The 26,511-nt window shown below is 36.1% G+C and overlaps 1 protein-coding gene across 4 annotated transcripts in view; it reads right to left on the bottom strand.

Moving 5' to 3' along the window:
* GOLM2 (golgi membrane protein 2) overlaps positions 1 to 26,511 on the bottom strand; it is a 105,931-nt gene that overhangs the window by 32,946 nt on the left and 46,474 nt on the right. For 2 of the 4 annotated variants that reach the window (XM_049613530.1, XM_049613533.1), the window contains exons 4-8: positions 25,979 to 26,069; positions 23,788 to 23,929; positions 23,383 to 23,463; positions 8,198 to 8,296; positions 6,318 to 6,488 (exon numbers count right to left, since the gene is read on the bottom strand). In XM_049613530.1, coding sequence (XP_049469487.1) covers positions 6,318 to 6,488; positions 8,198 to 8,296; positions 23,383 to 23,463; positions 23,788 to 23,929; positions 25,979 to 26,069 — 584 coding nt within the window. Of the gene's footprint in view, positions 1 to 6,317; positions 6,489 to 8,197; positions 8,297 to 23,382; positions 23,464 to 23,787; positions 23,933 to 25,978; positions 26,070 to 26,511 lie in introns of all 4 variants that reach the window. The other 2 variants (XM_049613529.1, XM_049613531.1) reach the window with 1 other exon arrangement.

The following is a 26,511-nucleotide window of genomic DNA, read 5'->3' as shown; positions in this document are numbered from 1 at the left end:
AAGAAAATGAAAACAAGAACTCAAAACAATATATACACCCTCATGTTCAATAGAGCATTATTTACAATAGTCAAGAAATGGAAACAACCTAAGTGTTTATGAACAGATAAATAGATAAAGAAGATGGGGCACCTGGGTGGCTTAGTCAGTTAAGCATCTGACTTTGACTCAGGTCATGATTGCATGGTTAGTGATTTCAAGCCCCCCATTGGGCTCTCTGCTGTCAGCGCAGAGCCCACTTCAGATCCTCTGTCTCCCTGTCACTCTGCCCCTCTCCATCATGCACGCTTGCACATTCTCTCAAAAATAAATAAACATTAAAAAAAAGTTGTGGTATATATATCCAATGGAATATTATTCAGTCATTAAAAAACAAGGGAATCTTGCCATTTGCGACAATATGGATGGAGCTTGAGGGCATTGTACTAAGTGAAAGAAGCCAGACAGAGAAAGGCAAATACCCTATGATTTCTGTTAGATATGTGGAGTCTTTGAAAAAGAAAAACCCCAAGTTCATAGACACAGTGGGCAGACTGGTCATTGCGAGAGGGGGAGATAGGGGTGGGAGGAATGGGGAAAGGAGGTCAACATGTATAAAGAAAACAAAATGCAGTTGATGTAAAACAGGCACAGAAATTTTGAATCATATTCAAAATACTGACATATATATATGTGTATATATATATGTTTATATATGCTAATGTATAAGACAAGGGTATATTTTATATAAGGCATATAAAAACAGATACATAGCCATTATTTCTAGAATAATGAAAATAAAATCCAACATTCTAAATTTTAAGGTAAGACCCAAATATTACATATTTCTAGAAATTTCAATAAAAAATTAAAACCTCAAGAGCCAAGAAAAAAATTGGTCATATTTTTGTGTAATAGCAATGAACAATCTGTAAAGGAAATTAAGAAAACAATTAAATTTACAATAACATGAGAAAGAATAAAATGCTTAAGAATAAATTTAACCAAAGAGGCACAAGACTTGTGCACTGAAAACTATAAAACACTGCTGAAAGAAAATAAAGACACTCTAAATAAATGGAAAGATATTCCGTTTTCATGACTAGAAGACTTAATATTGTTCAGATGACAATACTTCCCAAAGTAATCTATAGATTCAATGCAGTGGAATCCACTTGGGGTGCCTGGCTGGCTCAGTTGGAGGAGCGTGCAACTTGATCTTGGGATCATGAGTTCTACCCACATGAAGTATAGAGATTGCTTAAATAAATAAAACTTTAAAAACACTAAAAATTAAATCTGAAGTGCCTTGGGGCATCTAGCTGGCTCAGTCCAGAGAACATGTGACTCTTGATCTCAGGGTCATGAGTTCAAGTCCTACATAGGGCCTACGTAGAGCTTACCTATTGGAAAAAAAAAAAAAATCCCCACTGCCTTTTTAGTGGTAATAGACAAACAGATCCTAAGATTCACATAGAATTATAAGAGATCCCAAATAGTCAAAATAATTTTAGAAAGAAGAACAAAGTTGGAGCACTCATACTTCCTGATTTCAAGACTTATCACAAAGTTACAGTAATGAAAACAGTGAGGTAGTGGCATCTGGGGAATAGAATTGAGAGTCCAAAATAAACTCATACAATTGATTTTCAACAAGTATGCTAAGAATGTTCAATAGAAAAAGAAGAATCTCTTCAGCAAATACTATGGGACAACTAAATACCTGCATATAGAAGAATGAAGTTGGATCCTTACCTCATATCATATATAAAAATTAGATGTGGTGGCTGGGTGGCTTAGTCAGTTAAGTATGTGAGGGTTGATCTCAGCTCAGGTCATGATCTCGTAGTTCATGAGATTGAGCCCCACATCAGGCTCTGTGCTGGCAGTGCAGAGACTGCTTCTCTGTCTCCTTTCTCTGCCCCTCCTACATGCATTCACACACTCTTTCTCAAAATAAATAAATAAACTTATTAAAAAATCATATAAAAACAGATGAAAACCCACACATAAGAGGCAAAACTATAAACCTTCTAGAGGAAAACATAAGGGGAAATCTTCATAACCTTTGATTTGGCAAAGGTTTCTTAGATATGACACCAAAAGCATAAACACCAAAAGAAGAGATAAATTTGGCTTCAACAAAATTAAAAACTTTGTGTATCAAAGGACACTATCAAAGAGTGAAAAGACAACCCACTGAATGGGCAAAAATAACTGCAAATCATTTATCTGATGAGGGTCTAGTATCCAAATATATAAAAGAATGCTTAAAACTCAACAACAAAGACAACCTAATTTAAAAATGGGCAAAGTACTTGAGTAGACATTTCTCCAAAGAGGATATACAAATGGCCAATGAGTAGAGGAAAAGAAGTTCAATGCCATTAGTCATCAGAGAAATGCAAATGAAAATCACAATGAGGGGCGGCTGGCTGACTCAGTAGAGCAGGTGACTCTTGACCTCAAGGTTGTAAGTTCGAGCCCCACTTTGGATGTAGAGATGACTTAAAAATCTTTTTTTTCCCCAAGTTTATTTATTTATTTTTAGAGAGAAAAGGAGAGAGAGAATGAGTGGGAAGGGTCAGAGAGAGAGGGAGAGAGAGAGGGAGAGAAAGAATCCCAAGCAGGCTCCGTGCTGTCAGCACAGAGCCTGATGCAGGGCTTGAACTCATTAACCATGAGATCATCACCTGAGTTGAAGTCAAAAGTCAGATGCTTAACTGACTGAGCCATCCAGGTGCTCCCAAAAATAAAATCTTTAAAAAAAAAAAAGAAAGAAAACACAATGAGATACCACTTCACACCCACTAGGATGGCAATAGTGAAAAATAAAAAATACCCAAGAAGTATTAAGTGTTGGCAAGCACGTGGAGAAATTGGAATTGTCATGCATTGCAGGTAGGACTGTAAAATGGTAGAGCCACTGTGGAGAATAGTTTGGCAGTTCCTTAATAAAGCTAAACACAGAATTACCATATGACCCCGTGATTCCACATCTAGGTATATACTTGAAAGAATCGAAAATAGGTGTTCAACAAAAATTTGTAAATGAATGTTCATACAACACTATTCATAATAGCCAAAAAGTGGAAACAATTCAAATGTCCACCAACAGATGAATAGATAAGCAAAATGTATTCATACAACTGAATATTATTTAGCCATAAAAAATAAAGTATTGATATATGCTACAATAGAATGAACTTTGAAAACATCATGCTAAGTAAAAGTAGCCAGACACAAAACGTCACACGTTGTATGATTCCATTTATATGAAAGATTCAGAACAGATGAATCCATAGAGTCAGAAAGCAGATTAGTCTTTGCCAGGGACTGTGGGTAGGAGAGAACAGGGAGTGACTGCTTAATAGGTACAGGGTTTTTTTGGGGGGTTGATGAAAACATTCTGGAACTAGATAGTTGTGATGATCACCTAACATTATGAATGTATTAAATGCCAATGAATTGTACACTTCGGTGAATTGTACGTTTTTCCACAAAATTTAAAAATTATTTTTAATTAAAATATTTTGCATGATGATTAAATATAATAAAATCTCGTATCAGGAAAGGCAACGGAAAAGTAAAACTGTAGTAAAGATAACTGATAAGAGGTTAACATCTGATTTATTTATAAAGATTTGACACAAAGATACAGGATCAAACTCCAAAGCTGTCAGGCTAAGTGGTCAAATGGATGCACAGATTATATACCAACAAATAATTATAGTAAAATTCCTCATATAAAAATGGAGAGGCCACCAGAAAGTAAATGCTTATTTAAAAATATTTAAGGAATCATTATATTCTAAATGCCTTAGAGTTAAAAAGCCAAAGTGGCCAGGCCATAATTTAAACATGTCCAATGACACTGTGAAACTGTTCTACAGAACAGTCTGAAAATATGTAATAGGAACTATAAAACTGGTCAAGTACTTTGACCTAGTAATTTCAGTTTGGGAACTACTTTTAAAGGAATACACTTGGGGTGCCCAAGTGGGTCAGTCGTTTAAGTGTCCGACTCTTGATTTTGGCTCAGGTCATGATCTCACAGTCAGTGAGTTTCAGCCCCACACCAGTTCTGCACTGACATGGGGGAGCATACTTGGGATTCTGGGTCTCCTTCTTTCTGCCTCTCCCCCTCACAATCTCCCTCTCTTTCTCTCTCTTTCTCTCTCTCTCAAAAATAAATAAATAAACTTAAAAAAAATAAAGGAACACAAAAGTGTAAGCAGGAAATAATTTGAAAAAAAGGTACTCATAGAGAGTTTAAGACTCAACAGGCTCTTTTAAAGAAGTTGTAGAGAATAATAATTTCCTGGCAATTATTTCCAATCACATTCTTTATCCAAATATCATTAAAAAAATACAGGTATGGCAATGATAAAAGGTTTTATAGGGTAAACTATAAGTTTAGTAGAAAGTATTAAGTGAATTAAGATATTGAATTAAGATACTTTGTTTTGTCCTTACTATACACCTCTTTCTGGTAAGGTAGAAGTTTTCAGGCCAATTCTTCAAGATTTTGAGAAAAAAAAATTTCAATATATTTAAAACATTAGCCACATTTATTTAATAAAAATGTTTTTCATATGATACTTCAGTAAACATACAAGGATACACTTTAAAATATCAAGGAAGGAAAGTCAGTTAAATGGATGCAAAGTATATCTTCATATAGATGAAGAAATATGAACTGTCAGAAGACCAATTAAAAATACTCTGAAGAGATTTAAAAAATGTAACGTTGCAGTCCTCACTGTATGAGCAACCTGCGCACAAATAACTGTGCAACACTGCTCTGAATAGTTGTTGCCATAGAAGCCATCATGGAAAGCAAACAAAGGCAAACTGCAGCTTGTAGACATTGTCTGTTCAGACCCTTCCACGTCTGAACAGACAGAATGTCTACAAGCTGCAGTTTGCCTTTGTTTTTATGAATCCTTCATTGCAGCACAGTAGAGAATATTGAAAGGAGTTAACATGTCTACTAAGAGGGGATGAGTTCAATAAAATACTACAAACATGTATAATGGAACATGATACAGCCATTAGTTGAAGTAAATTTTTATATACAGGTATGGAATATACTCCAAAATATACTGTTAAGGAAAAATAAAAATAAACAACAACAACAACAAAAGAAGTTGAAGGGAAAAAGCTTTGTAAAGCAGAAGCAGTGAAAAGTGTAGTTTAAGGGAACTGACCTAAGAGACACTGTCTGGTCCAAACCCTCTCGACTACCAGAATTTTTCTTATATTTCCTAAGAATCTGCCAATTAGAGAGTTATACAAATTAAAAGGTATTGTCCACCTATCAAAATTGATACCTCTGAGATAATTAAGGAGTGATATTTTAGTACACATTACTATGAATTTGTTCAATTTCTTTCACTTTTCTCCTAATACCTAAATGAAGCAAATTGCAATGGAAAGGAATGCAAAAGGAAGGAGCATTGAGCCTTCTATTATGGAAGTCCCTAGGTCTTTATATCTCCCAGAATCCATTTTTCAAAACTATTTATCTTCTCCTCCTAGTCAAAGTTTTAATTCATTAGCCTAACAAAATATATCTTTTCTCACTTCTCCAAAAATTTTTTAGTTATAAGAACTAATAGCATTTTTAAAATGTCAACTCACCTGAAGTTTATTATTTAATAGTGGAGAACGTGAGAAGATTTTTAAAGGCTTCTTTAAAATATCTCTATCCAGACTCAGTAGATTGAGCCTCTGACTCTTTTTTTTTTTTATGTTTATTTTTGAGAGAGAGAGAGAGCACATGCGTGCACGTGTGCGCAAGACAGAGAGAGAGTGGGAGAGGGGCAAAGAAAGGTGGACAGAGGATCTGAAGCAGGTTCCACACCAACAGCAGAGAACCTGATGCAGGGCCTGAACTCAGGAGCCTTGAGATCATGACCTGAACCAAAGTTGAATGTTTAACCAACTGAGCCATCCAGGCACCCTAAGTCTCCAACTCTTGATTTCTGCAGTTTGTGAGATCAAGCCCTGTGTTGGGCTCTGCACTGACAGCACTGAGTGAGCCTGCCTGGGATTCTCTCTCTCCCTCTCTCTCTGCCCCTCCCCTGCTTGAGCATGCTTTCGCACTCTCTCTCTCTTAAAATAAATAAACTTAAAAAAATAAAATAAAATATCTCTATCCATTTAAAACTTGCTTTCCTTTTAATTTTTACCACCATCACACTTTCTCTTTGTATGCATATAAGTTTACTATACATTCATTAGACATTATAATAATGAAGACCTTAATTGAGCCTTATAAACATATTATATTTAAAGAAATCTTTTCAGCATAACATTCATCAACTGATTCTTACTTTGCTTCAACTTATGGAAATCACCGACTCTATCCTTGGTAGCCTGCTTTAGTATATCTGCTTGAATTCTGGGTATACTTTCCAAGTTCGGGCCTGGAATTAAACGCTGAAGAGGATTGGAAGGGTTCTGCTTTGAAGTTCCAGGATTTCCATTGTGGTGTCCATGAGAATCTATGGCATAAAAACATCAAATTAAGGTCCTATTTTGCAAAAGAATTTCACAAGACCTGCTTAGAAAACGTAAGACACACTGTTGTTTGATATTGAGTAGTCAGGTAGCTTTTTTTTTTTTGGCTTTATTATCAAATCTTTAATCAAATCTTACAGCCAATGTGATTTTAGCTGTGTGAAGTTTACTAATCATTCTTAGGTAAGTATCTCTGGTATTGATTATAAATAAACCTATCAGCCAAAGTGATACATAGTAGAAACCTGAAGATTTAACTGGCATTGGGACTTGTATCTTTTTCTTCCCTAAGTTTTTCTAACTCTACATTGCTATCAGAAATCTCTAGCCTCTAAGTCATTTTCACCTACACCGTGACTCACAACTGTTAACTTTTTTTTTAGTTTATTTATTTTTAAGTAATCTCTATACCCAGTATGGGGCTTGAATTCAGGACCCGGAGATCAAGAGTTGCATGCTTGTCTGACTGAGCCGCCAGGTGCCCCATGTTAACTCTTGATTCTTTTTTTTTAAGTTTATTTACTTATTTTGAGAGAGAGAGAGAGAGAGAGAGTGCACGTGCAAGCAGGGGGAGGGGCGGAGAGAGAGAATCCCAAGCACTGTAAGCACAGAGCCCAAAGCAGGGCTCAATCTCAAGAATCATGAGATCATGACCTGAGCGGAAATCAAGAGTCAGATACTTAACTGACTGAGCCCCAACTCTTGATTCTTTCTTATTGGCAACTCCTGGATATAACTTTTCTCTTCCCCAGTCCCCTTTTCCCTCGTCAAAGCCTTCATTTAGATCCTTATTATAATTAACTTGAATCACATCAATTCTCATTTTAGGGGAACATTTCTATAAAATCAAATAGGTATTCAGTAGAAAACAAACATACATTCATAAGTATGGAATAGGGAGTGGAATATAGATGGATGTAGTAGTTAATAGAAGGCCTCTGTGAAATAAATTTGAACACATTTTGAAGAGAGTAAATACATATAGACTGGCAGAGATGAAAGGGAATATAGTCCAGAGTGGCAGAACAAATAGTTCTTTTGCTCTTAAAAATGCTTTAGACAAAGTGAAATTTTATTTTTAGTTTTTTAAGTTTATTTATTTATTGAGGTGGGGGGAGGGGCAGAGAGAGAAGGACCTATCAAATTCCAAGCAGGCTCGACACTGTCAGCAAAGTTTGACACTGGGCTCAATCTCACAAACTGAGAGATCATGACCTTAGCCAAAATCAAGTCAGATGCTTAGCTGACTGAACCACCTACATGCCCCCAACAAACTGCATTTTTAAATGATTATCTGTCCCTGAGTTTTGATCAATCATTGCAAAATATTTAACATTAACTAGAAGAATGAATGCTACTTCACCATGCTGTTAAATGACATGTTTTATTCCCTATATAACAATACTTGACCAGTAAAATGGTTTTCAAAAGGAATTTTAAGGCTAAGACTTCAGGGGCACCTGGGTGGCTCAGTCTGGTGAGAGTCCAGCTTTGGCTGAGGTCATGATTACACGGTTGCTAAGTTCGAGCCCCACATTGGGCTTGCTGCTGTCAGCACAGAGCCCGCTTCAGATTCTCTGTCCCTCTCTCTGCTCCTCCACTGCTTGTGCTTGCTCTCTCTTTCTCTCTCTCAAAAATAAATAAACATTAAAAAAAAAAAGAAATTAAAAAGAAAGAGAATAAGACTTCACACCTGGAACCATATTTGGGGAGAGAGGTTGTCCAGTTGGAATATGGGAGATTGCTTGATGACTTTCATACTGAGCAACAGAAATAGAGGGTTTCTTTAAAGCTGAAAGAAAAAAAGATCCATATTATTCCTATCGATATTATGTTTTTTAAAAACCAACCACTATGAATAAATAAAATTAAAAAAAATAAAAACCAACCACCATGAACCTATTTACACTGCACTAATCCTATGATGCTTATTTTAATTTTGTAATCTTTATAGTTGGCATATTAACTAATTTATGGCTAGTAATTGATACATTGTATTACACATCACCAGTTTTGGTGATCAGTAAATCTGACCAGAATATAAAATAGTTAGAACTCTACATTTTGTTCACCACTATATCCCCAACACCTAGAATAAATGGCACATCACAAAAGCTCACCTAAGATTTGATGAATGAATAAATAAATGAATCTGCTCACATACAAGAAGATCTTTTTCTATGGATAGTATATATTTATTTATAAATAAAAATAGACATTTACAGATTAGGTGAAGCAATGAGAATATGTTACTCTGAGATGCTCAGATTTTAAATAAAAACTACACATAACTGATGGAACAAGTTGAATTTTATTTTTGAAGAGGGAACATTTACGTTTTGTACCAAGAGCTTTACTAATAAAGATGTACACACTTCTAGTGACGACTTTATTCTCCTTTACAAAATGAAGACAACAGGGAAAGATCATGTTCCACTCACTACCACTAATTCCATTGCTTCCTTGGGCAGCTTAACATGATAGAAAGTCAGAGAGCAAAGAAGGAAATGGAGACAGTGGCAGAGACAATGCTGTGTTTTCCTATTTCATCAGATTTTTCCTGGGCACAGAGGAAGATCAGCCTTCTTTACACTTAGGAGCCAAAAGACTAGGTTCTGACTGTGAGGATGTAAGTGAAACTGAACATACCACTTCCATGTATGATGATAAAATCTGTGCAAATCACATAAGATCTCTCTTCCCTTTCTGCCACAACTAAGGATGCTACATATGAAGATGATATGATATGCTGGAAAGAGACACTGCTTGGAGGAGAGCTACAAATCATCATCTGACCTGCATCAGGCTGTAATATGAACAATAAATAAATCTTTCTTGTTTTAAGCCACTGCAGTCTGGGGGCTCTTTGTTAATATATCACAGCCTAATCAATTCTAACTAGTATACTTGGATTATTTTCACAATCCTGAAAGTTTATTTCAATGAGTGTATTTCATTTATTATTACATAGATTTCTAAACTTAAAGCCCCAAGGAGTTTAAAATTCACTCTAAGAAAGCAACCTATTCAAATTTACAGAAAGTTGAGATTTTCTATATCTCATGATATTCCTATTACCTTGTTCCTATTTCTAGCTTCAATGTCCAACACTCACTTCTGCACATAAGACAGCTAAATAACAATCAGCTAACATCTTAAAAGAGCAATACTTTGCTGGGTTTAATTAACACAATTTTGATTTGCTAACAGACTCTGAGGACACTAAGCATCTGGTAGATATATTTGGAAAGAGAAGTCAGTCACAATCCACAAATCTGTTAATCACTGTTGGAGCCTAGCTCTGTCCAGCACTACTCAAACCGAAAGACAAAAGAGGGCATCTTCACTACTAAATAAGAAGTAATTATAAATGTCCTTAGCTTTATATAATATTGCCTCATGCTCAAGAACAAGGTGAATATTTGGAGGCAAAGCTATGATTCATATAGGTGACAAAAAATAAAAAATGCAGGATTAAAAAGAGCCTCTGTAAAATACCCAGAGGAGTTTAGAACTGATATAGCATAAACAGAGTAGTAATATGGAGCCTTATAAGTTTGATATGAATAACACATGTTCCCAGAGAAAATTTAGAAAATCAAAAAGCATGAAGGAATTTAAAATTAGCTATAACCACTGTTATCATTTCAAGACCACCTCTCTAATGTTTTGTGGGGTTGTTTTTTTTTTTTTTTTGCTGTACATTATACAATACACCTTAAACAAAAGTAGGATCCTATCATACAAACAACCTTATAATCTGATTTTTAATATTTTATACATATTTTTCTTTGTTATCCCATTTTCTTCTATAACATTCCCAAATGGTAATGCTGAATCAAAACTTCCATTTTATAATTTATTTATTTATTTATTTATTTATTTATTTATTTTTAACGTTTTATTTATTTTTGAGACAGGGAGAGACAGAGCATGAACGGGGGAGGGTCAGAGAGAGGGAGACACAGAATCCGAAGCAGGCTCCAGGCTCTGAGCCATCAGCCCAGAGCCCGACGCGGGGCTCGAACTCACGGACTGCGAGATTGTGACCTGAGCCAAAGTCAGACGCTTAACCGACTGAGCCACCCAGGCGCACCAAAACTTCCATTTTAATGTTACGTATACTTCAACTAAAAAAGTAATTAAAAAAAATGAAAAAACACAAACAAAAACTTCCAATGTAGCTAGAAAGATCTGGGTAAAGAACTGCCACAGGGATCTTGGAGACCCATAAACTGCATCAGCAAAGCTAGCTGGTGAACAGACTTTTACTACTTAGGAAAAAGAAATGTGTGTTCTATAAACATTTTGGTTTCTATGTTTTTACATTGACTTTTTGTTCACTTTCCTTTTTTGTTTCCTTGCAAATTTCCTTTAAAAAAACCTCAAGCCTTGTTTTTGTTGAACTAAGGAAAAAGGTAATTTACTTATATCAGGGCAAGATAGTTAAAGGCTTCCCCAGGGGTCAGAATGCATACTTATATTCAGTGGTACCAAAACAGATGAAGACCTAGAAAACTACTAGTGAGCCTGGAGACAGGTAGAATGCTAATCTCACTCTCCAATTATCTATAGAAAAGTTCCACAGACTTTTTTCTATACACATATAAGTATCTAATGTTTATTCCACAAAAATGAAATATTATTCTTGCTTTCTTGTAACCTGCTTTTTTCATTAAAAAAAATCATAGATATATTTTTATGTTAATAAATACAGCTCCACATTATACTTTTTAACAACTACATATCACACTTTATGGATATAACAAATTTAACGAATTAACCCTCTTTATAATGCTTATATAGCTCTCAATTTGTCATTATAAACAATTTTGTGTTGAGCATTTTTATACCTACATGATAAATTCTCAAGGAAGTACTAAGCACTGGGCTATAGCTACAGGCACTTCTTAAATTAAGAGAAATAAAATAATAAATGTGAGCTTAAAGACAATAGAAGTGTGGGGGAAAAATTAGACACTAAAAAGACTGCAAACAATAATTGCCATTATTAAGGAAAAGTACCAAAGATAAAATGACAAAGCCTAGTAATGATAAAGACAAAACACAGGATACAAAGAAACTTGGAGCACAAAGCTTTTATCCTATGACTAAGGCCCCGGGTTTTACACTTCTTTAAAAAGGAGAGTTATCAATATGGAAATTCAATCATTCAACAATATTTATTAAATGCCTATTAGATGCGGGGCGCCTGGGTGGCTCAGTCGGTTGTGAGTCTGACTTCAGCTCAGGTCCTTAAAATTGTTCAAATCTTCCAGTTTCTGTCTTACAGAAAAGCTTCACAATCCAGTGACTATGACTATGGAAAAGTAATATGGTATAAATAAGCAATGGACCTCTATTCTGGGAGCACTTTAGTAATACAGATACCACCCTAGACATACTGAACATGGGGGGTGGTACCTAGGTATCTATATTTATTAAAAGCTCCAGAAGTGGTTCTGTTGTATCACCAAAAGAGTCAAAGACAGAATAAAAAGCATGAGCTTTGGAGTCAGACAGACCAGGGTTCAAATCATGACTCTGTAATTTATCAACCGTATGATTTTGGATTAGTGACTAATTTCTCAAAGCCCCAGTCTTCATCTGAAAAACAGGGATAATGCCATTTATCCTGCATGATAGATTTGGAGACCAAGTGAGAATATTAGCTACTGCATTATGATACAAGCCTAGCAAATAGGTGTTTTATGTACACTGAAGTATTTTAGAGTCAAAGTATTAATCCTTAGAATGAAGAAAGAATCCAAGGTTCATGTTGAAAAAACAGAAACATTTAAATGTAAAGCTACTGGCCCTAACCAATTTTTTGAGCCTCCTGATTACATAGTTTGATCACACTTAGATGAGTCCTAATGAATGTTTACTTATAGTAACATTTTGGGAAGTGATGAAACGCTATTTGGTAAGTGCCCATAGAAATATTAATCGTCCCGAAGCTGAACATTAAATACAAAACAATGATGTAACATTCTTATGTTACTTTGCTCTGCATAAATGAACAGATAGAACATGCTTATAATTATTCAAATATTGGCCAGTGGAACCATCTCAGCTTTCTGAGCAATATAGGTACATGTCAAAAGAGATTATTAAAAATGATGTTTTCGGGGCACCTGGGTGGCTCAATCGGTTGAGCGTCCGACTTTGGCCCAGGTCATGATCTCACAGTTTGTGGGTTCGAGCCCTGTGTCAGACTCTGTGCTGACAGCTCAGGGCCTGGAGCCTACTCTGGATTCTGCGTCTCCTTCTCTTTCTCTGTCCCTCCCCTGCTTGCACTCTGCCTCTCAAAAATAAGTAAGCATTAAAGAATTTTTTTTTAAATATCCCTCAAAAATGAATATGAAATAAAAGAGTTTTCAGATAAACTAAGTTGGAAAAATGTGTTGTTAGAAGACCAGCATTTCAAGAAGTGCTGAAGGAAGTTCTCCTGGCTGAAAGGAAAATAATAATCAAGATAGAAATTAATATCCACAGGAAGGAATGAACATCACTGGAAAAGTTAAACATGTGGTAAATATAAGACACCATAATATTCTCTTCTCCTATTTTCTTAAAAGGCTTTTTTTTCTTTCTTTTCTTTTTTTTAGACAGAGAGTGTGAGTTGGGGAGAGGGGTAGAGAGAGAGAAAGAGAATCACAAGCGGGCTCCATGCACAGCATGGAGCTTGACATAGGGCTGGCTCCTGAATCATGATCTGAGCCAAAATCAAGAATCAGCCACTCAACCAACTGAGCCACCCAGATGCCCCTTAAAAGGCTTTTTAAAGCAGAAATAATGCTGAAAATATTGGGACTTATATCTAAGTAAAATATATAACAATAATAGCATAATGGATGAGGCAAGGTAAATGGAATTATATCTTTGTAAAGTTCTAACATTTCACATGAAGTACTACAAGATAATTTCTAAATAGACCATGACATATAAAGGGTGCATATAGCAATCCCTGGAATAACCACTAAAACACAATACTTTAGAAGTGTAGTTTTTAAAAAATGAGAGAAACAGGCAGCAATTAAACCCTCAAACCCAATGGATGCTAACTATCCTATTCTCCCTGGGTATTTTCTAATTCAAGACCCTATTTTGATTCCTTTATTCCTAATTGTGGCTACTATAAATTGTGGCTTCATAAAATATGACAATGAAAGAAAGGTCTTTCTTTTTTTTAGTTTATTTATTTATTTTGAGGGGGGTGAGGGGTAGAGAGAGAGGAAGAGAGAGACAATCCCAAGCAGGCTCTGTCAATGCAGAACCTGATGCGGGGCTGGAACCCATGAACCATGAGATCATGATCTGAGCCAAAGTCAAAAGTTGGATACTTAACTGACTGAGCCACCCCAGCGCCCTGAAAGAAATGTCTTTCAATTACAAACAAAAGTACCATTAGAAGTTTATATATTCTTGGTAGCAATTTCCAGGAGTAAAATTTGATATGCTAATTTAAGAAAAAAAAAGCCCAATTTTATATAATTTGTTTCTTTGAAACTTTTTTCTTGAAGGGTCAGATAGTGAATATTTTAGGCTTGGAGGCCTTACTCAACTCTGCTGTTCTACTACAAAAGCAGCCATAGACAAAACATAAATAAATGAACAAGGTAATGTTTCAATAAAACTATTTGTGAAAACAGGCCAACCAAGCTGTAGTTTGCCAATTCCTGTCTTACAGGATGTCTAAGAGATAAATTTATTTAAGTATATCTACAGTGATTTAATTTGATAAAAGTTTTCTTTTTAACTTTATTTATTTATGTGTGAGAGAGAGAGAGAGAGAGAGAGAGAGAGAAAGCACGAGTGGGGGAGGGGCAGAGAGAAGAGGGAGACACAGAATCCGAAGCAGGCTCCAAACTCTGAGCTGTCAGCACAGAGCCAGACACGGGACTGGAACTCATGAACCGCAAGATCATGACCTGAGCTGAAGTTGGATGCTTAAGCAACTAAGCCACCCAGGCGCCCCTCCTGGTAAAAACTTTTGATGTATTTAAATTTAGATATTTCTTCTAAAAGCTCTAATCATTAGAGAAAGAATCTTAACCAAAACCAAAACAAAAACACTAACTACATTTCCTCTTTAAAACAAAATCTTTTTTTTCCTCTCAAACATCACTATAACTACCTCTCTTTAATTTTTAACTTTATTTTTTATTTTTTAAAATTTACATCCAAATTAGTTAGCATATAGTGAAACAATGATTTCAGGAATAGATTCCTTAATGCCCCTTACCCATTTAGCCCATCCCCCCTCCCACAACCCCTCCAGCAACCCTCAGTTTGTTTTCTATATTTATGAGTCTCTTCTGTTTTGTCCCTCTCCTTGTTTTTATATTATTTTTGTTTCCCTTCCCTTATGTTCATCTGTTTTGTATCTTAAAGTCCAAATATGAGTGAAGTCATTTGATTTTCGTCTTTCTCTAATTTCACTTAGCATAGTACCCGCCAGTTCCATCCACATAGTTCCAAATGGCAAGATTTCATTCTTTTTGATTGCCAAGTAATACTCCATTGTATATATATACCACATCTTCTTTATCCATTCATCCATCGATGGACATTTGGGCTCTTTCCATACTTTGGCTATTGTTGATAGTGCTTCTATAAACATGGGGGTGCATGTGTCCCTTTGAGACAGCACACCTGTATCCCGTGGATAAATGCCTAGTAGTGCAATTGCTGGGTCGTAGGGTAGTTCCATTTTTAGTTTTTTGAGGAACATCCATACTGTTCTCCAGAGTGGCTGCACCAGCTTGCATTCCCACCAACAATGCAAAAGAGATCCTCTTTTTCTGCATCCTCGTCAACATCTGTTGTTGCCTGAGTTGTTAATGTTAGCCATTCTGACAGGTGTAAGGTGGTATCTCATTGTGGTTTTGATTTGTATTTCCCTGATGATGAGTGATGTTGAGCATTTTTTCATGTGTCGGTTGGCCATCTGGATGTCTTCTTTGGAGAAGTGTCTATTCATGTCTTTTGCCCATTTCTTCACTGGATGATTTGTTTTTTGGATGTTGAGTTTGATAAGTTCTTTGTAGATTTTGGATACTAACCCTTTATCTGATAGGTCATTTGCAAATATCTTCTCCCATTCTGTCGGTTGCCTTTTAGTTTTGCTGATGGTTTCCTTTGCTGTGCAGAAGCTTTTTATTTTGATGAGGTCCTAGTAGTTCATTTTTGTACCTGTCTTTCATTTTTAAAAAATTATTTAGTTCTTGAATAGGTAATTTATCAAATTAAGAAACTTTTGAAATTTTGAAATATAAATCCAAAAGTTCAAAAGATTGTATGTTGAAAAGTAAATCACCTTTTTATCTCTGTCCTCAGTCTTCTTTCCCAGAGGTAATCAATATTACCATCTAGAGCAGCACTGATGCAATGATGAAAATGTTCTATACTTGCACTGTCCAGTACAGTAGCAGCTAGCCACAGGCGATCCTTAAGCACTTGAAGTGTCGCTAGTTTGACTGAGGAACTGACTTTTTAGTATTATTTAAGTTTGATGTAAAAATAAATACACGTGACTAGTGGCTATTATATTAGACAGTGCAGATATAGAAAAATCCTCCAAGAGAAGTGGTTTTCAACCTTAGTTACATAATACAATCACCTAAGGAATACTTACACATTCAGTGGCCAAGCTGCATTTCAGACCAAACACATCAAAATCTCTGGAGTGAGACACACGCATGAAATTTTTTTTTTAACTCCCCAGTGATTCCAATATATAGCCAAGGTCAAAAACCTCTATTCCAGAAAATTAATTATCTTGAGTAGCTCTATCTAACGCATATTAAAAAACCAAAAGGAATAACTTTTTCTAAGTTATTAATTAGAAAAGAACTTCTAATTTTTCAGGTACATAAAAATTTTTGTATCTACCAGAATTTTCCCCAAAGTAAATCATTAGAGGCAATTTTTACTATGGGATTAACTGGACCTTAAAACTAGAAAAAAGTTTCCAAGTAATAAATAAGATTTTTTTCTCTGTTGATATTCATGACATGGTGAAGATACTTGCATTACAAACTACTAAAGAACACTCAAAGATCAGTAAGGAAAATAGCAAAAATCCAATAGAAAAATGGGCAAAAATGATTACCAGGTAATTCATAGAAGAAGGAAACCAGAATGGCTAATAAATATGTGAAAAGATGCTTAATGTCACTAGTACCATAGCACATTTAAGCTAAAATAAGATAGCATTTAATAACTGTCAGATTGGCAAAAAAATTAAAGTATAGCAAACTGAATCTTAGTGAGGATATGGACAAACAGATACTGTCATATATTACTAGTAGAAGTATAAACTGATATTAAGAAGTTGACGATATTCTATGATGCAAGAATTCTTTAAAATTTTTTTTTTGAAGTTTATTTATTTTTGAGGAAGGGAGGGAGGGAGGGAGGAAGAGAGAGAGAGAGAGAGAGTGCGCGCATGAGTAAGGGAGAGGCAGAGAGAGACAGAGGGAAAATACACAGAATCCAAAGCAGGCTCCAGGCTCCAAGCTGTCAGCACAGAGCCCGATGTGGGGCTCGAACCCACAAACTGTGAGATCATGACCTGAGCTGAAGTCAGATGCTTAGCCAACTGAGCCACCCAAGTGCCCCGATGCAAGAATTATTTTAATTTCATATCCTTGTACACAGTTTTGCAACCATTGTGCTAAGAATTGTTTATGGGTTACCAGTGTATTGAGCTATTGATCTCCTCAACTCTTAGGGCCTGGGACAGCTAGATCCCTAGTCACATTTTCTAGCCAGCAGCAGCCTCACCTTTATAGCTCAATGTTACTAGTCAAATATCAGTATCTAGAGACTTTCATGTACATAAGAAGACATAAACAAGAGTGTCCACTGTGGTATTGTTTGAAATAACAAAAAACTAAAAGTGGCCTTAATGTTTATTATAGGTGAATGGATAAGTTATGGTATATTTATACAATGAAATAATTATAACTGTTAGAAAGCCACAGGAATAATATGGGTAAGTCACAAAAGCATAATATTGAGGGGGAAAAAAACAAGGTATAGAATAATATACACAATAAGACACCATTTATTTAAAGTTTGAGGCAGCAAACAAAATAATACTTTATAGTTTTATAGATGCTTACAAATGCAGTAAAAGTCTAAAAACATATATGGAAATTGATACACACCAATCTCAGCATAGTAGTTACCTCTGGGGAAGAAGAGGCGGGAATAGGATCTGGTGGGTACACAGGGAGGCTTCAACTTATCAGTAATGTTTTATTTCTTTAACAATAACATCAATAACAGAAATATCTGAAACAAATGTGGCAAAATGTTATGTTATTTTTGTGGTTTTCTTCTGGGGGGGCAGTAGGTACTTGGCTACTATATTATCCTAGTTTCCTGTATGCTTGGAATGTTCTTTAATCTAAAAAAGTTTAAAACTAGTGATCTAAATGTGTAACTGTCTAACATCACAGGGACCTACATACCATAAAGGTAAATATCCAGGTAAAGAACAGTATGGGTTAAATGATAAGATTCCTGTAAGATCTTGGTAACCAACTCAAATCAACATTAAAAACAAACAAAGCCCACTGGGGTTTGGCTCTATGGTTTGGAGAGCTGAGAAGTTGAAACACTGTGCTAATCATAAGCACATGATATACATACTCCCTTGACTGTTTCAGAGCCACATTTTAAGATAGTTCAGCACTGCTCTGCTATGGTTTCTAGTATAGCCCTGGCTATCATAAATAAAAGTCAGTAACACATACAAATCTGTTTTAAAATGACAAGGACTTGTTTCTCCTCTACTTCTTCTGTGGGGTTACTGCCTATAAGGGACTCCACATATACACCAGAATTTGTACAGGCATTAAGAATTTTGGCATAGACTACATCACAGAGAAAAGACAACACTCAGTAAAAGGAATGACAAGAAGGTAACAAATATGTTTCTAATGATGTGCAACAATCATCATAAACACAATAGTAACTAAAATTTAGATAGCACTGGCTATGTGCCAGTCACTGTCCTAAGTGCTTTACATTTAAATCTCACATTCATGCTATGAGGTTGGAACTGTTATCCTATTTCATAGATAAGGATAAGAGTAAATAAATAGTTGTCACACACTTGTTAAAAGATGGGAGTCAAGGGTTTGAATTCAGGCAGTTTAATTCCAGATACCATTGCCTCACCATTAACGATATTCTGGTAATTCAACCATACACATTTACTGGGACCCTGTTATGTGTAAAGCACCACGCTAGGAGCTCAAGGTACAAAGATATGATAGGGCTTTCCTTTGTGTAGGCATCTGACTGATTACACACCTCAAGGTTTCTTTTCACCAGTTACTATATCATAATAATCTGTATACTCAAAATACTTATCTAAATAATTAAGGATAACTGTTATGAACAATGATCTTCAAAGCAAAGCACCAACAGTTTAAAGAGGTTCAAAAATTAATCCAAAGGACTTCTGGTTTCTGGTTCTGTATACATGTAAGGAGCTTAGAAGTTGCCACTCTAACCTAACAACAAGTGAAAAGCTAATAAATAGGCTGAAAAATCAACAATTCTTTTTGGGTAAGAGAAGAGGACACAGGGCAAACCAACTATCCCTAAGAACGGAGACACAGAAAGGTGAATATAGGGAGTCATGACATACAAAAGAGATTCAGGAGCAGAAAGTGCCAGGGTAGGAAAACCTGAACTGTAACTGATGCTCAGTTTGGACAACTCACTGGAGGCTCAGTGTCAACAACTCAGAGAGAAAGATTTTGGGGGGACCCAGTCATAGGGAGGCTCCCTACAATATTGTGAGATTTACCTTCAGGGGCTCAACTACATTCCTGTAGTAAATATTGGGGGAAAAATTCCCTCAGGCAGGAAGAGGGGAAAAGGAACCATTTAGAAATACACCAGAGCACTTGGTTCTCCTTAAAAAGGCCTGCGCTTGGGAGAAACTAGTTAAATAGAGCCTAACCTCCTGGGGCTTTATCAGAGCCTAAGTGACCTGAAGAAAAATACCAAACTTCAGCCCCCTCCAGCCTTTCTGTCCCACCTCAGGAGAAGGCAAAATACTGAGAAAAACTTGTGAAGTTCACAGTCCAGAGGCATAGACTCACTGTAAAAGATTAGAAATCACAGGACTATAGAAGACTTCCCCTTCGCCCACACCTGACTACCACATTACTAAAGGCTTACTTACAGCAGTTACTATTACCTGGTACATCATGTCTGACTATCAAGCAAAAATTACAAGGCATACCAACAACTATGATTAATGTGCTAAAGACTCTAATGGATAAAGTACAAAGGATGCAAGAACAAATAGGCAATGTAAGCAGAGAGATGGAAATCTTAGAAAGAACCAAAAAGAAATGTTATAGATAAAAAAACACTATAACAGAAATGAAGAATGCCTTTGATGGGCTCATTGTAGACTGGACACGGCTGAGGAAAGAATCTCTGAGTTACAGGGTATATCAAGAAGATCCTCAAAAACTGAAAAGCAAAGAGAATAATGGGAAAAAAATAATAATATCTAAGACAAATATAAGTGTAAACACATGCATAATGGGAATACTAGAAGGAGAAGAGAAAAAAGATCAGAAGGAATATTTAAAACAATAATGACTGAGAATCCCCCCAGATCAATGTCAGACACCAAATCATAGGTCCAGGAAGCTCAGAGAACACCAAGCAAACTACATGCCCCCAAAAAACTACATCACAGCATATTATTTCAAACTACAGAAAATCAAAGATAAAGAAAAATTAATCCAGAGGAAGCCTCTAAATGCCATGACAGTGTAGACAGTGTCTACATATACAGATAATTTTAGTATCAATGATAATTTACACAAAATGTATACATTTTTTGTGTTCTTTCCATTCTAAACTCTAGTGCTACGACCATTATATGAATCAATACGGCTAATTCATACTGTAAAAATCAGACATGAATTTGTTGGCATCTTATCAAAAGCATTATTCATCTCTATTCATTCTAATGAAATGTTGTGTGCTTTAAAAAAAAAATTTTTTTTAATGTTTACTTTTTAGAGAGAGAGAAAAACAGAGTGAAAGCAGGGGAGGGGCAGAGAAAGAGAAGGAGACACAGAATCCAAAGCAGGCTCCAGGCTCTGAGCTGTCAGCACAGAGCCTGATGTGGGGCGTCAACTCACGAATCATGAGATCATGACCTGGGCCAAAGTCAGACACTTAACTGACTGAGCTACCCAGGCGCCCCTGTGCGCTTTTTTTAATCAAGCAGAAGCAGCAAGATAGGATTTTTGCCCTATTAAAGCAATTCATATGTGAAAGACATCTGAAAACCTCTGTCTGATAAGGACAATATACCTAAAAATGGTCTAGATAAGATCTCTAAGACCTCTTGCATTCCCCTTTCATGTTACTCTAATTCTGGAATCTTTGGTGGCCAGGTAATAAATTATGACAGTGGACCAATGAGAAAATAAATTGAGACACTACACACTTAGAGTAGCAATGGTAACATTTTAGCTTGAAAACTAGACAAAAAGGTTGAAATTTATAAATTTCAACACAAACATATTTTTGTATATATATGTGACATGAAAAATAAATGCATGCTTGCTCACATATCTGAATTGGGTATTTCTATATACTAGAAACCTGCAGTTTATCCTTGGCAAAACTTTGGGAGAAGCTTAAAAAATAACTAAGGGTGGGACGCCTGGGCGGCTCACTCGGGTCATGATCTCTCTCACCGCTTATGAGTTTGATCCCTGCATCAGGCTCTGTGCTGACAGCTCAGAGCCTGGAGCATGCTGTGGACTGTGTGTTTCCCTCTCTCTATGCACCTTCCCTGCTCACACTCAGTCTCTCTCTCTTTCAAAAATAAATAATAGAACACTTAAAAAAAATTTAAAAGAGAGTAACTAAGGGCAATGTAAAGAAGATTAATCAAGCTAAAACTTAGTGAGTCTAAGACTAGAGTAAGTACTACAAAATTCAGAATAATACATGGTCCTTGTTCTCAACATCAAATTAATGTTGAGCCAGTGGTTCTAAAACCTTAGCATAGATCAGATTCACCTGGAAAGCTTGTTAAAACACAGAGATTGCTAGGCTCCATCCCATGAATTTCTCATTCAGTATGTCTAAAATGGGACCTAAGAATCTGCATTTCTAACAAAGTAATCTTAGGATACTGCTGCCAAGGACCACATTTTAAGAATCACTGGATAACTTCATTGCTTCACAAACAAATCATGCTCATTCTAACTCTGTATTTTTAAAAAGTATTTATTTATTTATTTTGAGAGAGAGAGAGAGAACATGCACAAGCAGAGAAGGGGCAGAGAGACAGGGAAGAGAGAATCTCAAGCAGGTTCCACACTTTTAGCACAGGGCTCGAACTCAAAAGCCATGAGATCATAACCCATGCCAAAGTCGGATGCTTAAGCGACTGAGCTACCCAGGAGTCCCTGACTCTGTATTTTTAAATTCCTGGTATTGCTCTTGTCCTTGTCTTTATTTTAGGGGCATATACTATGAATTGGAAACCCAAAAGAATATGGACAGAAAAGAATCTGAGAAAACAACCATACAAATGAAAGGACTAATAGTCTTTCATTTGGACCTCAGACACACAGCAATTTCAGCCACATACAGTGAGCTATAACCACACAAGGGAACCCTAAGATTGAAAAGGAATAAAAACAGTCAGGAAAAATCAAAGACATGCTGTTATTTCCAATTTTTCAACATAATAAATTGGAGTCAGCAGGGAGAGGTATCTATGGTAACAAAGAAACATAGAAATGGTAAGAAAAACAAAGAGACATGGAAAAAAAAAAAAAACCCAAACACTGAACAGGACTAGGATACCAGGAGTGATTCAGACCTCAAGTGGAAATGGATAAGGAGCAGACACATTAATGAAGAAAGAAACAGACACTGAACAGAAGTGACCATAAAAGAAGAAAAAGAAAAAATAGGGAACTATTTATTTATTCATTTATTTTTTTTAAATTTTTTAAAGTTTATTTATTTTTGAGAGAGAGACAGAGAGACAGAGTGAGAGTGGGGGAGGGACAGAGAGAGAAGGAGACACAGAATCCAAAGCAGGCTCCAGGCTCACAGCTGTCAGCACAGAGCCTGAGGTGGGGCTCAAACTCACAAACTGCCAGATCGTGACCTGGGCCAAAGTTGAATGCTTAACCAACTGAGCCACCTAGGCACCCCTAGTTTTTATTTTTGAGAGACAGAGAGAGAGAGACAGAGTGCAAGTTGGGGAGGGGCAGAGAGAGAGGAAGACACAGAATCTGAAGCAGGCTCCAGGCTCTGAGCTGTCAGCACACAGACCGACCTGGGGCTCAAACTCACTAACCGTGAGATCATGACCTGAGCTGAAGTCAGATGCTTTATCTACTGAGCCACACAGGTGCCCCAGGAATAAACTATTTAAACTGTGGCGTAAATAACTGAAAGGACAAGCAAAGTCCTAAAAACCTATATAAGGGTATTACCATGCCTTATTAAAGCACACCAACAACACAGCAATCTGGGAACATTTGGTCTCATAGAAATGAGGTATACTTACTTTTAGTAATCACAAATGGCTCTGACATAGTTTAACTGTCTAAGCAGTAACTTTGAATCAAGAAAATGTTCAAATATGGTTCACTCTTATCAAGGCAAAAACAAGGACTTTATACATTTTAGCAAAATTTTTTAAAACAATTGCATCCTAAACAAGTCCGGGCAATTAATAGGTAGTTAATTAACAGACACATCAATCTTCCAGAGACCTAGGACTTTTCCCAAGTGATTATGATTTTTACTCAAAAAGAGAGTAGGGTAAATAGTCTGATAACTTTTACTTACTGGTAGGAAGATCTTCAACTTTTGCAAGATCATTCTCTTCTATTCCAGGCATTCCCGCATCACCACCTTGTTTGATTTGTTCTGCCCAAGTAACGAAAGATATAATTCTTTAGTTTTCCTTATATAAATTCAAAGTGATTTGAAGGAATGTAATAATCAGTTTCTAAAGCAACAGGCTACACTGACTGCATATCTTTATATCTTGCTTTGGACATAGCTATAACTCTGAAACAATTTACTCTTTTTTTCGTCTGTCAAAATATTCAAATGTGAAACAGCACTGACGCCTATTCAAAACTGAACTAAAATCAAACAGTATTCTTTATGACTGAAAATGCTCACTTCAAAATGAGAATATCCAAAAAGTCAATATCCTATTAATACAAAACAAAATAATAGTAATACCTTTCCCATGTGGAATATGATTGCTTGAGGGTTCTTCATTCTTATCTGCAGCATTCTCAGGTACTTTTGGAATGTTTTTAGGTACTGCATGATTGTTTATTCCCAACTCATTTCCATCTTTTGAATCAAACTTGTTTGTCTCCTGCTGTTAAAGATTTGGTAACAGTCAATATTTTTCAGTTCAAGATTAAACAATTAACACAACTACTAATTAAATGTTCTGAAACAGTTCATTTTTTGAAACATATACTATGGGTCCAAATTCCAAACACTTGAAGATGTGGGATATATTATTTTCTGTTCAGTTTTTATACCTAATAAAAAATCAAAGACTAACACTTTTTAAAGTTTCTAATTATAGTAAATGGTCTAAGATGTTAGGCAGAGGTAATTCTCTCTGGCTATGCTGAGGGAATGATTCTGCAAGAAGATAGTCTTGCTGAGCACTGGCCTACGGTTGGGCATTGTCCTAGGGGCTGTGGGCAGGGTGAGTTCTCTATAGGCCTGTGTTGTAATCGAGCAGGATGGCAGACTACAGGAGGTTGGCACATGGAAGCCCCCTTAAGTGTGATAAGATGGTTAATGACATTGTCAAGCTTTTCCAGTAGCAGAAACAGCAAGGGTAGAAAACAGGCAAATTTCCTCCTAGGTACACTGGCCACCCAAGCAAAGGAAGTAATGGCAGAACAATACACAGGTCAGTATTCCTTTCTTTTTTTTTTTTTTAATTTTTTTTTTTTTAACGTTTATTTATTTTTGAGACAGAGAGAGACAGAGCATGAAAGGGGGAGGGTCAGACAGAGGGAGACACAGAATCTGAAACAGGCTCCAGGCTCTGAGCTGTCAGCACAGAGCCCGACGTGGGGCTCGAACTCACGAACCGTGAGATCATGACCTGAGTTGAAGTCGGCCGCTTAACCGACTGAGCCACCCAGGCGCCCCAGTCAGTATTCCTTTCAACATGCGTCTAACCCTATCATCTCCTTGGAAACTTCAATCTTTGGACCTGGTTAGGCCTGACTCAATTCTATCGGTGAACCAGTTTTGTCTTTTATACTGGTTGAGTGGCCTCAGTGAAAAAATGGGAGAGGCAAGGAGTTAAATACACATGCTAATGTTGCCACATAGGTCCTTGTACTTAATTACTTAATGTATATAGAAATGTTTTGTCAACTCTAAAACAGCATGCAATGTAACCATTAGTAACGTTATAAAAAACAGTAACATTAAAAAAATCAACAGGAAATTTGGAAAAACAAGAGCCAAACTGTAAGAATTTGTCACAATAAAGAAGAAAAAAGTGTTTTGACAATCAGGTACAGGTATTCCAGTGTGTCTGGCAGACAAAATTAACAATAAACATTTGCACTGTGCTTCACTGTTTACAAACTGCTTTTGAATCTAACGTCCAGAGGCGCCTGGGTGGCTCAGTTGGTTAAATGCCTGACTCTTGATTTTGGCTCAGGGTATGAGCTCACGGATCATGGGATTGAGCCTCACAGTGGGCTCTGCACTGATAGCATGGAGCCTACTTGGGATTTTCCCTCTCTCTTTGCCCCTTCCCTGCTCATGTGTGCTTTTCTCTCTCAAATAAATAAATAAACTTAAATTAAAAAAAAAAAAGATTTGTCAGTAAAGTTGTATCCACTTTACCATCTGAGAAATATATTAATAGCAAAAATTATTTTTAAAAGTCAGATAAAAACATTTAACTCAAAATTGGGGCTCCTGGGTGGCTTAGTCGGTTGAGTGTCTGACTTCGGCTCAGGTCATGATCTCGTGGTTTGTGGGTTCCAGCCCTGTGTCGGGCTCTGTGCTGACAGCTCAGAACCTGGAGCCTGCTTCAGATTCTGTGACTCCCTCTCTCTCTGCCCCTCACATGCTCTCGCTCTGTCTCTCTCTCTCTCAAAAATAAACATTAAAAAAATTTTAAAAAAGAAAAACATTTAGCTCAAAATTGGTTTTAAGAGTTGACATTGTCTTTTTGCAAATGTCTAATTCACTCAACAATAAAAACACTGTAAGTCATTTTTTTTAATTAGGCAGGCTAGAATACTTAAAAATATAATGTTTTATGACAAAAGTACATATTTTTATTTTAAAAGCACATATTTAAATTACAAGATTTATAACAAGAATGTATTTTGATTTAAGTATTTTTTAAATTTACCTTTTGTTAAAAAAAATTTACCTTTTGTTCCTGCAAAAACTGGTCTGCTAACTTTTTAATATTTTCTTCATGCTGTGCTCTTAACTCCTTGATCTGTTGGCCACACTGAAAACTAAATTACAAAGTCATTCTTTTAGGCTATATTATCTTGGATTGACTTCTCAAAGTTGTCTAGCAGTGGAAAATATACATTTATAAAGCATTCAGTTAGCAGCAGAGTGGGCACAAAAGGAGAAAGCAGGCATAAAAATAGATCACAGTCAAAATTCCTAGAATATTTGAATCTTTAATAGAGTATAAAAAATACTGTTAAGGCTAATTAACAGAAATTAGAAAGATAAAAACTATTTTTATAAATCTTATTTATAAAGAAATAATTATCAAAGCCAACTTCAGTCACAGAAGAGAAAACCATGAGACCAAAATACAGTAATAATTGAGAAAACCTAGAATTATAAGAGGTGATAAGGAGTGGCAGCAGACGATTCATCCAACAGTTCTCATTTTCAACACAATAGTAAGAGTCTATGAACCATAAGAAGAGCTAGAATGGA

The sequence above is a fragment of the Panthera uncia genome (genome assembly GCF_023721935.1).
Source record: "Panthera uncia isolate 11264 chromosome B3 unlocalized genomic scaffold, Puncia_PCG_1.0 HiC_scaffold_1, whole genome shotgun sequence".
In the NCBI taxonomy this organism is placed as follows: domain Eukaryota; kingdom Metazoa; phylum Chordata; class Mammalia; order Carnivora; family Felidae; genus Panthera; species Panthera uncia.
This window is presented reverse-complemented; position numbering and strand designations above follow the sequence as displayed.